Source organism: Eubalaena glacialis, chromosome 13 (genome assembly GCF_028564815.1).
Source record: "Eubalaena glacialis isolate mEubGla1 chromosome 13, mEubGla1.1.hap2.+ XY, whole genome shotgun sequence".
In the NCBI taxonomy this organism is placed as follows: Eukaryota; Metazoa; Chordata; class Mammalia; order Artiodactyla; family Balaenidae; genus Eubalaena; species Eubalaena glacialis.
The window spans coordinates 15,606,097-15,619,742 of NC_083728.1; the positions used below are offsets into that span (position 1 = coordinate 15,606,097).

Genomic DNA, 13,646 nt, shown 5'->3' on the forward strand with positions numbered 1-13,646 from the left:
TCTAATTAGGAAAAGAATTTATTAAATATAAGATTTAAGCCACAGGCAGATAAATATTCAACATCACTGTGGGGAAAAGGGGTTTCTTTATTGAAAAATCCTCTGCCACCACTGACGCTCAGAACTGGATGCCAGAACTTCCATCGCTGCCCCCTCCAAGGAGTGCAGTGATGGTGGAGAGTGGGATGAAGGTGAGGAAAGAGGCAGGGTTCTGCTGAAGAGGGTAGGTCTGAGAAGGAAGCAGAGGAAGAGGCTCAACTCTTTCAGAAGCCAGAGCCCAGCCCTGTGTGGGGCCTCCTAGGACGTCACCATCTCAGGGGAGCCCAGCTGCCCGGCTCTCTGCAAGAAGAAAGGAACTTGTTGATTGTCATCACTGAAGTCCCTGACCTTGATAGTCTACACCCTGACAGAGCCTTGACCGTCGCAGAAATGAGCCAGCACAGTACTCCTGACACTAGGATGACCAACAAGAAAAAAACCAGTTTGCCAAGCCTAGGTGGGGCACTCAGGAGCACTGCAGACCCACTGTGCAGCGTGGCTGCCTCAGTGTTCCCATCTGAAAAAGGAGAAGAGATGAGTGGCTTAGATTATCTAGAGGGCGATTCCAGTTGTGACCTTCTGCCAAGCTGGTCCATGGAGGATGTGCTGAGTGTGTAGTTTCACAGGACACTGCAGCCACTTCTCCTGGGCAGCAGTGAGGGGGAAAAGACACTGTGCAGGTGTGAATGGTGTGTGGCCCCCTGAGCTCCACCTCTTTCCCCAGACCTTCCCCTCCCACCCTGCCCTGCCCCCTTTCTTACCCTAGGGCCCTGTTGCGGCCACCACAGGTGCTGATGCAGTCCTCCTTATCCAGGAAGTTGTTCTGTTTCCTTCTGCACCCACCGTAAGCAAAGGTCTCGCAGAGCCCAGACTTGGCGTTGTAGAAGTATCTGATGAACAGGGCCCGGCAGGGACCCGTGTAGGGAGGCTCCAGGCAGAAGGCAGGGCGCAGGGCTGCAGGGACTGGGAGGGGCTCTGGGTCAGTTATGAGAATGGTGATCACAGCTCGGTCTACAGGGTCAGCAACTGAAACCACCAGTGTCTTGAAATAGAGAATGATGGGGCTGGGGGTGGGGCATTAGCAGAGCTTGAAATGTGAAACCTCCATTTAATGGTCTGCATTCTGAGGCATTATTATTACTGTTGTTAGGTGTGAGGATGACATGGTGATGATGTAAAAAACCATACACCCTTCAGGAAGTATTTATGGAATGATTGGCATGATGCCTTAGATTAGCTTTAAAAAAACTCTGGGGGAAAAAAAGGACATACATAAACAATATTCTCCATATGTTGATAATTGCTGAAAGTGAACAATGTGTACATCGGGTTTATTATATAATTTTCTGTACTTTTGAGTATGGTTGAAATTTTCCACTATTAAAAAAAGTATGAAAGAATCATGCTATAATGGAGAAAGGCTCCACATACAGTGTATTTACTTTGGCTATCTCATGGGGGTGGGAATACTAGAATTTTGAGAGGTGTGATATGGTGATTTATAATAAGAAATATATATTTGGTCTTCGTTCCATCCTGGCACAGAGCTTCTAAAACACTTGGAATTTCCTAAGTGAGGAGAGCAATAAAAGTGTCTTCAGTTATGTGAAGAGGGTGACTTTTGGAAAACCCCTAGGTAACCCAAGGATGGGGGCTGGTTGCCAGGGGAAACAAGTGCCTGATCAGATGGTTGAACTTTCACCCCGACACCCCAAAGCGCCTACCTCCAGGGAGAAGAGAGTGGGTGGAAGTTTATCAATCACCAACGGTTAATGATTTAATCAATCATGACTATGTAATGAAGCCTCCCACAGAACGCAAAAGCATTAAATTTGGAGAGTTTCCTGGTTGGCAAACAGGAGCAGATTTGGGGGGTGTGTACTGATGAGAGAGAGCGTGGAAGCTCCGTGCCCTTTCCCCTTACCTTGCCTTATGCAGCCCTTCCATATGGTTGTCCTGAGCTATCTCCTTTTATGATAAACTGTTAATCTTGTAAGTAAAACGTTTCCCTGAGTCTGTGTCGCTCTAGCAAATTAATTTAACTCCACGGTGGTCGTGGGAACCTCTGATATGTAGTTGTTGGTCAGAAGCATGAGTGACAAGCTGGACTTGTAATTGGCCTCTGAAGATGGAAGGAGACCTGTGGGACACAGTCCTTAACCTGTGGAATCTGACACTATTTCCAGGTTCCTAGCCTTAGAACTGGTATGATGGTAGGAAAGCCAGTCAGTGTTCCCTGAGAATTCGAGAATTGCTTGGTGGTTTGGAAAAACAAACACATAGCAAGAAGAGGAGTCTTAAAACTTTCCTTACACATCTTTATATCCTCTCAAGTTCTTATGAGCATATATTCCTTTTTCAATTATGAAAGAAGAAATATTTAAAATAAAATGTACCGCAATTTTTATAATGAGTAAATTTATATTGTAGAAGAATATGTATTGACATCAGAAAATGGTTGCAGGGCTTCCCTGGTGGCGCAGTGGTTGAGAATCTGCCTGCCAATGCAGGGGACACGGGTTCGAGCCCCGGTCTGGGAAGATCCCACATGCCGCGGAGCAACTAGGCCCGTGAGCCACAACTACTGAGCCTGCGCGTCTGGAGCCTGTGCTCCACAACAAGAGAGGCCGCGATAGTGAGAGGCCCGCGCACCGCGATGAAGAGTGGCCCCCGCTTGCCACAACTGGAGAAAGCCCTCGCACAGAAACGAAGACCCAACACAGCCAAAAATAAATAAATAAATAAATAAAAAATTAAAAAAAAAAAAAAGAAAATGGTTGCAGCATATTGTGGAGTAAAAGAAGCACTCCATCCAGTGACATATTAGTTTTGTAAAGCTTAAAACTCCTGCCGTGAAGATATGAGTGTCAATCCCTTTTTTAGCAACAGATCCCTTCTTTCAAAGGAAAACTTATTAAAAGAAACCTGGGTGTTGGGTTGGAACCCCATCCTCAGCCCTCTCACTACCTACCCCCAGCCATTCTCTCACCCCTTCCTACCCGAGTACCCCCAGGTCTCAAGGAACATCTAGTGCAAATCCCTGGACTATATTCTTTAGGGTCTTAGAGGACCCACTCTTTGGCTGTGTGACCTGAGGGAAGACAAGTAACCACTCTGAGCCACAGCATCCTAATCATACAAATGAGCATAATAATCCCAACCTTACAGACTTGTTGAGAGGATTACAGATGATATCCGTCAAGTAACTGGCAATCGATCAATACTCAATAAATATTAGTTATTAGAGTAATTGTTAGATGCACTCATTCAATTTTAATTTAATATTCCAGGGCAGTGTCCAAGCTAAAAATCACCTGTGGACACAATTAAAGCCCTTCAACCCACCCACACCAATGCAGAACAGACGAGTCCCCAGGGACCACCCTGGACATCAACACAGTCAGGTTTTCCATCATTGGGACACATGATGCTTCTTTTCTGGGGCCTCAGATTAAGTAAATGGCTTCCTTTTAGAATTGTAGTATATCAAGAACACATTTATTCTACGTAATGTTTTAAAATGTGTATTGGTCAGAAATTGGAAAAATAATTATATATTTTAGACATAAGTTGTCAAAATGTAAAATATCTTGATGAACATTTAAGATAGGAACTCAAATTCTCTGAATTATTCAATGTGTCTATTCAGCCACAGACTTCTCAATCCCTTCAATTAACCAAAAAGAAAATCCTGTGAAACACAGGCTAATCACATAAATGTCCAGAGAGCAGAGGGAAAGCTCTCATTTATGAGAAAACCTTGGCATCGATTGGAAAGTTGCTTTCTTAAACATAAGGAATGGCAATTCTCTATTTAAAAGAAGAGTTTCCTCTTTGAAGCAGAAAATTACATCTGATAGAAGATAATATTTTCACTTGAACTTGCAATCAGGAATGAGGCATATTCAGGTCTCAATGTAAAGCTCTTGGTCTCAGCCGAGCAGGGCCAGGATTAGAGTGAAGCAAACAGGCAGGTCAAGCAAGTGCAGGGTCACATCCTGTCTTTATTTAAAACATTCACATTGAGTGCATGGTGGATTTTTGCATTAATATTTGATTTTTTACACTATTGCAATCAATTATGATTTATCTGCATTATAAGTTTTTTTAGCTTCCCTTTAAATTCTGGGCTTGAGGTGAGTGCCTCTCACCTCACCCTAGTCCCAGCCCAGCCACGGAGGTGGAGCATGTTCTCTCTGGAGGCTGAGGAGGTGAGGAAAGGGCAGGCTGCGCTTCCAGAGGACACGGGGTTGCACTGTTCCCTCCTCATCTCTGGATGAGCAAGTCAATTAGTGTCTGTACATGAGGACCTCAGAGTAGAAGGATGTATCCGTAATCTTTGGGTTGCGGGATTTGGAAATCTTGATTTACTTTTTTATGTTTTTCTTTATTGTCTAAGTTTTAGATAATGAACACATACTACTGCATTTATGTATCAGGAAACAGCAAAGGAAAGATAATTAATTGTTTAATTAAGGAACAGAATTATCCTCTACAGAGCAACTCAGTCATGTTATTCAAGAGAACTGGGATCCACCCAGGGAACAACATAGGTACACACTCCATCATGGCTCACCTGGACCACAGCAGCAGCCTGCCCATGGGCCTCTGTCTCTGCCCCTCGCCCCCTAGAGGCCACTCTGCGCACTGCAGCCACAGAGACCCTGATACAACCCTGAGTCCTATCCCATTGCTCCCGTGACCAATCCCTCAGTGACTCCCCATCTCTCTCAGAGTCAAATTCTGATTCTTATAAAGTCCTACAAAGCTGGTCAGGACCTGCCCCCATGGCCTCTCTGCCTCATCTCCTTCCACTCCCTCCCCTTCACCCACTCAGCTCCAGCCACCCTGGTCCTGGCTGCTGCTCAAACACACCAGGCACGTTCTTGCTGCAGCCTCTGCTCAACGCCTCCTTATCACAGAGGGTTTCACTGACCAGTCTACAGAAGGAGCACAGCCTCCTTTACCCCCATCACTCTCTACCTTCAACACACTTGCCATGACCTGGTATACTATTTCCACCTACTCAATTGTCTGTCTTCCTCCTAGAGGGCACTGGTTCTTGTGCTATGTTTTATTCACAGCTGCGCCCCCATACCAAGAACAGTGGCTTGTAGGGGCTTGATAAATATTTGTCAAATGAATGAATCTCCCATTTCGTACTCATGCCAAGTGCACAGTCATTGAGTAGAATGAATATAATTAAATTCTTGTTAGTTAAATGTCTATTTGATGAGGGGGCACTGAAACTGAGCAGGACCCTGTGGGGTTCTGGGCACAAAAGTCTTTCTGTGTTGCCCTCCACCTCCATTTCTTATTTGCAGGAAAAAGGCTTCAGCCTCCTAGACCTTCCAGAACACCAAACGGCAGATTCAAACAGTTGCTAATCAGGGATGTGAGGGAATGCAGAAACAAAGGAGAAGCAGTCAAGAAACAATAGTGTCCAGGTTCCTCCAGAAGGAATATACTTATCAACATCTTTGAGTTCTTCTGCAGGAACTAAGTCCCCCGCCCAGGTGGAGGATGGTAACTTCTGGCTGAGCACAAGATTCCTGGAACACTGCCCTGTTACCTCACCGCCAACCAATCAGAAGAAAGTCACACACCCTGCAGCTCTCATCCCAAATTTTGCCTATAAAAACTTCTCCCTCCCTGAAAACCATGGGGGAGTTTGGGGTTTTTAAGGCATGAGCCAGCCTAGTCTCCTTGCATGGCCCTGCAATAAACCTTTCTCTGCTTCAAGCTCACACGTTTCGGTTTGTTTGCCCTCACTGTGCGTCAGGCACACAAATGTGCATTCGGTAACAGCACGCCAGGATAATTATGAATCTAGCTCTAATATTCTGTATCCTGAGAGGATAATAAAATAATAGTCAGACATGGGGGTGAGGGGAAGGGCCTTGAGTTTTTACTAATATTCTAACAGCCTGGGAGAAGCACAGCCTTGACCCCAAGAGCAAAGTCACAGAAGTGTTGCATTTCTTGCAATAATAATGGAGAAATAATGTCATTATTGACCCCTAAATATTTTTTCTTGAAGGAAGGAGTTAGGTAGACAAATTTTTTCAGACTAAGACATCTTGGTGGAAAAAGGACATTATTGGGCATGAAACGTGAAAAAACTCTATATTCATGATGGATAATCCCTTGTAAGAACTTGTTTGGTAGTTATGTCTTGTACAGGTGGGGAAACTGCAGAAAAGTGACTGACCTCAGGTCACAGAGCAAGTGAGTAGTAAGGTCAGGTCAGTATATGATCCTGTTACAACCCATTTGATGAAGCACCTGACATCTGCAGGGAACTCTTAAAATATAGATAACTGGTAAGAATTTCTGGGAGCACTGCCCCCCACTTTTACTCCCCTGTACCTGAGCCTCATCCCAGCCACCAAAGCCCAGGGATGTATGAGTCTGGATTTCTTCCCTGACACCAAATATGTGGTGTCTCTACCAACACCCACCAATTCTCCAACGCCAACTGGGTGGCCCCCAAGTCAACTCACTTCAGACACTAAATCCGCGGAGTTAACGCCGACCCCAGCGGTTGAAGGCTCAATGCCGTCAGATAGCCACCACTTCAAATGACAGCTACATGTCCCTGGGTCACACATACTTCTGACCAACTGGCTATAAATCTGGGGGCTCTGGGACCCCACTTTCAACTTTCAATAACGTACTAGAATGACTCATAGAACTCAGGAAAGTCCTTTACTGACAGTTCTGGGTTATTATTGATAGAAAGGATAAAACTCAGGGATAGTTGAATGTAGGAGACGCATAGGGCAAAGGGGGGTTGAGGGGTGCCGAGCCTCCATGCCCCCTCAGGACAGTCCCCCCTCACATCACCTCGAATGTTCACCACCCTGGAAGCTCTCCGATTCCCAAAGTTTAGGGTTTTTTTTATTGAGGTTTCAATAGGTAAGCAATTTGATTGAATCATTGGCCACTGATGGCTGAACTCTCCCTCAGTACCCTCCCCTTTCCCCAGAGTTGCTGGGGGTTGAGGGTTCTAACTCCCCAATCACCAAATGGGATTTTCTGGAGTCCAGCCCCATCCTGAAGCTATCTGAGGTCACTTTCATTACCATACAAAAGACAGTAAATTCCAAGGGTTTCAGGAGGCCTGGGCTTGGAACCAGGACAAAGATCAAATATTGACCTTTTTATTACACTACAGTGAGGTTCAGGGACACAGCAGAGACCAGGAATAGAGAGTTTCAGAGATGGGGTCCCCGGTCTTGTAGAGTTAGGCAGGATAATTTGTTTTAAAGCTGAAAGCGTAATGATTTCTTTTTTAGAGTCACGAAATGTCCCTGGAGTTTAAGTTGCCCAACTTCCTGGGAGAAATCCAGAGAGGGCTGTCAGCACCCACCCCACCCCTGCTCCCCAGCGCCTTCCACGGACTCCCCTCATTCCCCCCTCCCCCCAGCCTGTAGAGGAGAGGTGGGTCAGGACTTACCTTGGGCCTGGTTGCTGGTTTCACCCTCCGGGGTGCCGGCCACTAGGGTGCCCAGGAGGACGAGAAGGGATGCAGAGAGGCAGAGGCGGCTCATGTTCGTGGCCTTGCAGGAGGGCTTCTGAGGAAAGCTGGGGGCTGACAGAGCTTTTCCCACCCCAGCTGAGGGGCGGGACAGGCAATGAGGAGGGGAGTGAGGAAGGGGAGGAGCTGGGCTCAGTCCTGTACATTGCGTAATCTCCCCACCTCCCCTGGTCCTGCTTCTGCCTGCTGGGGCCAAATGCTCAGTAACAGTGCTTCTCAGACTTGACTCTGCCCGTGGGTCCGTGGAAGTAAATACACATTCTGATCCCCCAGGTCTGGGTGAGGCCTGAGAAGCTGCATTCCTAACAGGCTCACCGTTACAGGTGTGTCCCCAACACATTTCCTCTTCTGTAAAATGGTCCTCAGAACCACGCTTTGAAAGCAAGCCTGGAGGAGACTCACCGGGGTGGAGGAGAAGGGCAGCAGGCACAGAGAAAAGCTGCCTTTCCCATGCACCTTGGGAAAGCGGCAGAGGAGCCAAGATCGGGAAGAGCTGAATCTCAGAAAGCCCCACATTCTCTCCCACTGATCTGCGTCCCTTCCTAATTCTCTGCCTTTACCTTAATTCTTTGGAATGATCACACACTGGTAGCCTACGACAAGTACAAGTCACTGGACTCCTTTTGCAGAAACAAACGTGAGTCTCTCCCCATCCCCTGAGGATGAAGTGATAGATTAGATTTCCACGTGCTGGCACCACACCACGCTGTGTGCACAAGTTGTAGGCTCGGAACGACCATGTTGCCCCCGCCCAGTTACCACTGAGACCCTCGGGTCTGGATGTGAGTGAAGTACCAGGACCCTCAAACCAGTGGCAAACACCCTTGGGAGAGGAAAACCTCGATTCCTATCTTATGCTGGAGACAGACTTACCTGGGATGTCGGACCCCATGGCATTATAACTGCATGTTTCACCATGAGCAGGAACAGATTACGTGCTCCCCCTCAAAATATACCACATGGCGTGTTGGTTATTTTGAGCTGAAGACATTCAAGGCCCAAAAGACTCAGGAAGAGATGATTACTATTCCCTTAACTGCCTAAAGGATTTAGATAGAGGGCCTGTATCAGGAAGAGAGCTAATCCCAGATAGCTTTTAGTATCAGTAACACTTATCTACCTGCCCAGCATGGCAAACATTTGTTAATCAGATATCTGCTTTTCTTATCTTCCTGGAATTTATCTTCCTCCCCTTGGAGCCCCAATCCTCACTTCCTTCTCCTTTACTCAGGATGGCATATAAGCCTCAATTGCCTGACCGTCTTTGGGTCCCAGGTCTTTGGGGATGCTGTACGTGTGAAATTTGTTTTTCTCCTGTTCATCTGTCTTATGTCTAGTTTGTCTTACCAAACCAGTCAAGGAACCTAGAAGGGAAGCAAGGAAAGGTTTCCTCCCCAACAACAGTAGGAGGACCTGGGTTTGGCAAATTACTTTGTGTTCCTGGGCCTTGGTGCCCTCATCTGTAAAATGGGATTGTTTATAAAATCAACTCCATTTCTTTGGGATGCTGTGAACGCATTTGAGACTAATGAATAGAGAATGCTCAGCTCTGTGCCCCTGGGTGGTAAATACTCAAAGATTCAGGGCTCCTCTTATGATCATCAATATGACACCCAACTCCCAGTAGGAATGTCTGGATCTGACCTCAGGCCTGTGTTGAAATAAATATCTAGATTCAAGATGAGCCACTCCGGCCTGGGGTGCCATGTCAGCAAACCAAAACCTAACTCTGGGTCCTTGTAAATGCTCTGTAGTTCTCTGGACCCATGGGGATGGAGACTTCCCACTTCATGAAGTGTTAAATAGTCAGTATCACCTAAACTGTCTTCTTTAATCATTTTAAACAAGGGAAATGCCTGCTTTCCCTCTGGGGTCTGGGGCTTCCCTAACTGAGGTCAGCCGTGCAGGCAGTATACGCCCATGTGACTGACCACAGTAAAAACCTGACTCCCAGGCAGGAGCGAGCTTCCCTGGTTGGCAACTGCTCGGATGCATTGGGCTGAGGGAAGCAAGCAGATTTTTTGTGACTGGACAGGGAGGAGACATTTGGAAGCTTGTGCCTGGGTCCTTCCAGCTTCACCACGTGCATTTTTCCCCTTTGTTGATTTGACTCTGTATCAATTTCCTGTAAACCTAAGTATTACACCTTAGTGTCCTGTGAGTCTTTTTATGAATTAAACCTGAGTGTGGTCTTCGGGATTCCAAACACAGGTAGCTTCCATTGTTATCTCCAAATAGAAACTATATCCACAGAAGTTAAATAACTTGTCTGAAATCACACAGATAGCAAAAGGCAAAGCTGGAAATTAAGTTTCTCCTGTAGACATGCTTTTAACAACTACTGGATGACAAGTGAAGATAATCTAACATAATTGATGTCTCAAATAGACAACTCAACGACTGGAACAGAAAATTTATTTCAAGATGTAATACAAGAAAACTTCCCTAAAAAAATCTGTAGATTGAAAAAACATTCCATGTTCCAGTAAAAAAAAGAAAAAATGATGCAGAACGATACCAAAATATCCTTGTTCAGTTACTGAAACTCAAGGATAAGCAAAGAGGCTTTTAGGCATTCCGGTACAAAGAAGTAACTTCTAAGGGAGAAAAATATTTAGGCCATTTCATAGCAACACTCCATGGCAGAATTCAGTGGACACGTCCACAATTATTCTGGGAAAAGAAAGCCAGCCTTCTGGATTTTCCTGAAACTTACCAGAGATGCTCCCATTTTGCACCTGCTGCCCCCTCTGGCTGTAACACTCTCCCCTGATGGCCTCATGTCTCCCTCTGGCATTTGCACGACTCTCTGTTCATAAGCTGCCTTCTTGGTGGTGCCCTCACTCGTGGTCCCAGGTAGAAACTGCAACACTCTTCCCTGCCCCCTTCCTCCACCCTAGTACTCCTTATGCCCTTTCTGTTTTCTTTTTTCTCCAGGACCCTGATCTCCCTCTAACATCCACAGAATATACTTGCTTATTTATTTTGTTTATTGTCCAGTAGTGCGTAAACCCCCTAGAGAGAGTTTTTTGTCTGATTTGTTCACTCACAGAGCATCTTAACACCTAGAGCAGTGCATGGCAAGTGATAGAGACTCAGTGAATAGCCGTTGAGCAGATGAAAGTAAATCAATGGACAGATTCATAAACAGCAGTGTGTTAGCTCAGGTTCTCCTTTTCAACCTCCTGCAGGTGTCATCACACCTGGGTATCAGTGTGCTTCCCCCCACCCCCAGCAACCTCAGAAGTCAGGTGTGACACAGGACACCTTTCCACAAACATTGTGGCAGCATCTCAACTGGCCAGACACGTGCTGTTTACCTGGCAGTGGTTCAGGCAGAGGCTGAGCTGGGGGCAGGCGATGTCCAGCTTAGAGCAAGAAACCTGCTTTTCTGGGTAGAAAAAGGAGTAAGGGGCATGGGCAGAGGGGAAGCAGGGAGATGAACGCTTCAGAGGATGACCTCCCACCACCCTTCACCTGGTTTCACAAACAGAAGAGCTGCCTACTTGAGTGCATTTCAGGGGAGCAAGAAGATTGCCTGCAAATCTCTCCCCTCTGCTCTCTCCACAAGCAGTTTTGAGATTATTGGACCCCAGTTTGAGTCCCAGCTCTGCCTTTTCCTAACTCTGTGACCTGGGGCCAGAAATCTCCCAGAGCCCCGTGTCTTCAGGTGCCACATGAGATCCGTGCTGCCCATGTCGTGGGGTTGCTGTGGAAGCAGTGGAGGCAACAGACATATATTTCTTCTCCCTGCACAGTCAAAGTCCTTTGTTGTAATAATTACAACAGTTAATACTTACTTAACCTCTTCTATGTGCCAGGCATATAGCATTTGATGTACATTAACTCATCTAATTCTCACAGCAATCCTAAAAGAAAAGGAGAGGAATTGTTAATATTTCCTTATGTAACAGATGAGGAAACCAAGGCATTAAGAGAGTAAGTAATTTGCCTAAAGTCACACAAGGTAGAGACAGGATTTGAACCCAGGAATCCGGCTTCAGCATCTGTGCACCATGCACTCTGCTGCTTTGTAAGCTGTGAAGTGCAGTGCTGGTGTGAGGGCTTACACACCCACAGTCTCTTCACTCACTCCCATAAATTCACTCCCAGTGACAGCCATGTAGCACCAAGCCCCCCCCCAATCACTCATCCACACACAGACACGCATTCTTCCACTAACACACACACACACACACACACACACACCCTGTGCTCCACTTCCAGGGTCAAGGAGAAGGGAGCTGGCTCAATGCCCAGAAGCCCCAGGAGCAAGCCCAGCCAAATGTCAAACGGGCACACAGCTGGGTGATGAGCTGCGGGGGACAGGAGGGGCTGCCTTCCTGGCACAAAGACACCCTTTCCCTTGAGAAGGGCAGGAGCTCTCAGTACCGAGCTGCCCCCGGACAGAAGGACATCGGGAGCGGGGTACTCACAAAACAAGCCACTGTGTGTGGAGGGTCTACTCTCTCCTGAGACATTTCACATGTATGATTTCATTTAGCCTCATGTCAACCCTACAACATCTGGGATTCTCATCCCATTTTGCCAGCGAGAAAGCAGAGGCTCAGAGAGGTGAAGCGACTTGCCCAGGACCCACAACCAGCAGATGGCACAACTGGGATTCTAGCTCAGGAGGCCCTCTGGTCCTGCCCCTCTTCCTGCCTCAGTCTGTCCATCTGAGACCAGGGAGCAGCAGAGGCCCCCCTAACAGCAGGGATTCCTCTCTTCTCCCCCCTCCCCTCTCGTCTGTCTGTCTGCCATCCTCCTTTCTCTCCCAATGTCCTCCTCTCCTGGTCCTCCTCCCTCTGGTCCAGGTTAGAGGCCCCCAGACCCAGGAGCCCTCGAGGGGCCTGTCCTCCCTCCACCTCCCACCTCCCTGCTCATGAGTGACTGAGGTCTCTGATTACAAACCTTCCCAGCCCCTGCAGGGATCTTCAGAGAAATCACAAGGCGGGAACATCACAGGGGCTGTATTTGGATAAAGAACAGTAATCATAATACCTTGGGACCCCCAGTCATATGCCAGCTTCTAGTCCTCTGTTTTTCCCTCTGAAAAATGAGAAGCTTGAATTCCACGCTGTCTAAGGCCCCTTCCTGCTCCGATGGGAGCTCCCATGGCCTGCTGGCCAGTCTTGAGCTCTAGCAGGTATTTTTCATGACACCCAAGCTTCACATACTTTCTCTCACTCAATCCTTAGAGTAGAAGAGAGTGTTTTAAAGATGAAGAAGTGGAAGGGGTGCTCAGGGAGGGGTCCTGATTTCTTCAAACCACTCAGGCAAAACCTGAACCTCCTTGCTTGGACTCCTATGCAGCCAGGGATGGCGGCGTGACTTTGGGCAACAACGTTTCTCTCTCAGATGTTCACTCCACATCTTTAAGATGCTCTCTTAAATCTGTAAAGTCTATTTTCATCTGGACAGAGGAATCCAGGGAGTCTTGCCAGGCCAGGTGCCCCAAGTCTTACCCCCAGGGCTGGGGGAGACCCCAGGGGAAGAATGCTGATAAGGATGTGCTCCCCAGGCTTTGGGATCCAGCTCTCTCACCAGGACGGCCCTGCAGCTCCAGCTGGCTGGGGAGGTCCCCTGACCTCTGAGAACAATGTCCCCGCAGTGTGTCCTGGAAGTGGCTCCTCCTCTAGAGCATTGAATCCAGCCTGGAGTGGAGATGCCTCTCTTTACCCCTGCTGAGCTTCAGTGATGCCTTTGTCTCCAGGCTGTGGGAGGGAGAGCCCCGGGCGGATCTGGTTCCATCCGCCTTGACCTGGCCAGGGACTCCTGGGTCGGGAGCGCTCCTGTTCCTGAACCGGGAGCTGCAGTCACACTCCAGCCCCCGCCCCGCTTGGGTCCCCCGGGGTTACCATTGGGCATCTGGCAGACGGTGGCGCAGCCGGCCCGGCAGCACTTGAGATTGTCCGCGCATTCCCCATCCGAGAGGCACTCCTGCGTGCAATTCAGGTCCACCTCCAGCGCGGGGCACACGCCTGATTTCTCTGCTCCTGTGCCTGGGAGGCGGACGCGCAGTGGGGGACTCAGTCCCGCTCTCAGAGGATGCCCGCCTCCTGGT

General features: G+C 47.8%; 1 protein-coding gene across 4 annotated transcripts; it reads right to left on the reverse strand.

The window, feature by feature from the left end:
* Positions 1–13,263, reverse strand: LOC133102915 (serum basic protease inhibitor-like). 4 transcript variants are annotated; one of them, XM_061208045.1, is made up of 5 exons: positions 12,584–13,263; positions 11,380–11,448; positions 7,499–7,657; positions 801–1,014; positions 1–339 (listed from the first exon to the last, which is right to left on the reverse strand). In XM_061208045.1, exons 3-5 carry the CDS (start codon positions 7,590–7,592, stop codon positions 306–308), a joined length of 342 nt encoding a protein of 113 aa, XP_061064028.1. In that variant the 5' UTR covers positions 7,593–7,657; positions 11,380–11,448; positions 12,584–13,263; the 3' UTR covers positions 1–305. The 4 variants fall into 4 exon arrangements, with proteins under 4 accessions (XP_061064028.1, XP_061064027.1, XP_061064026.1 ...); XM_061208044.1 differs by having other exon boundaries at positions 12,494–13,263; XM_061208043.1 differs by lacking the exons at positions 11,380–11,448; positions 12,584–13,263 and having other exon boundaries at positions 801–1,002; positions 7,499–7,924.
* Between the last annotated feature and the right edge of the window lie 383 nt (positions 13,264–13,646).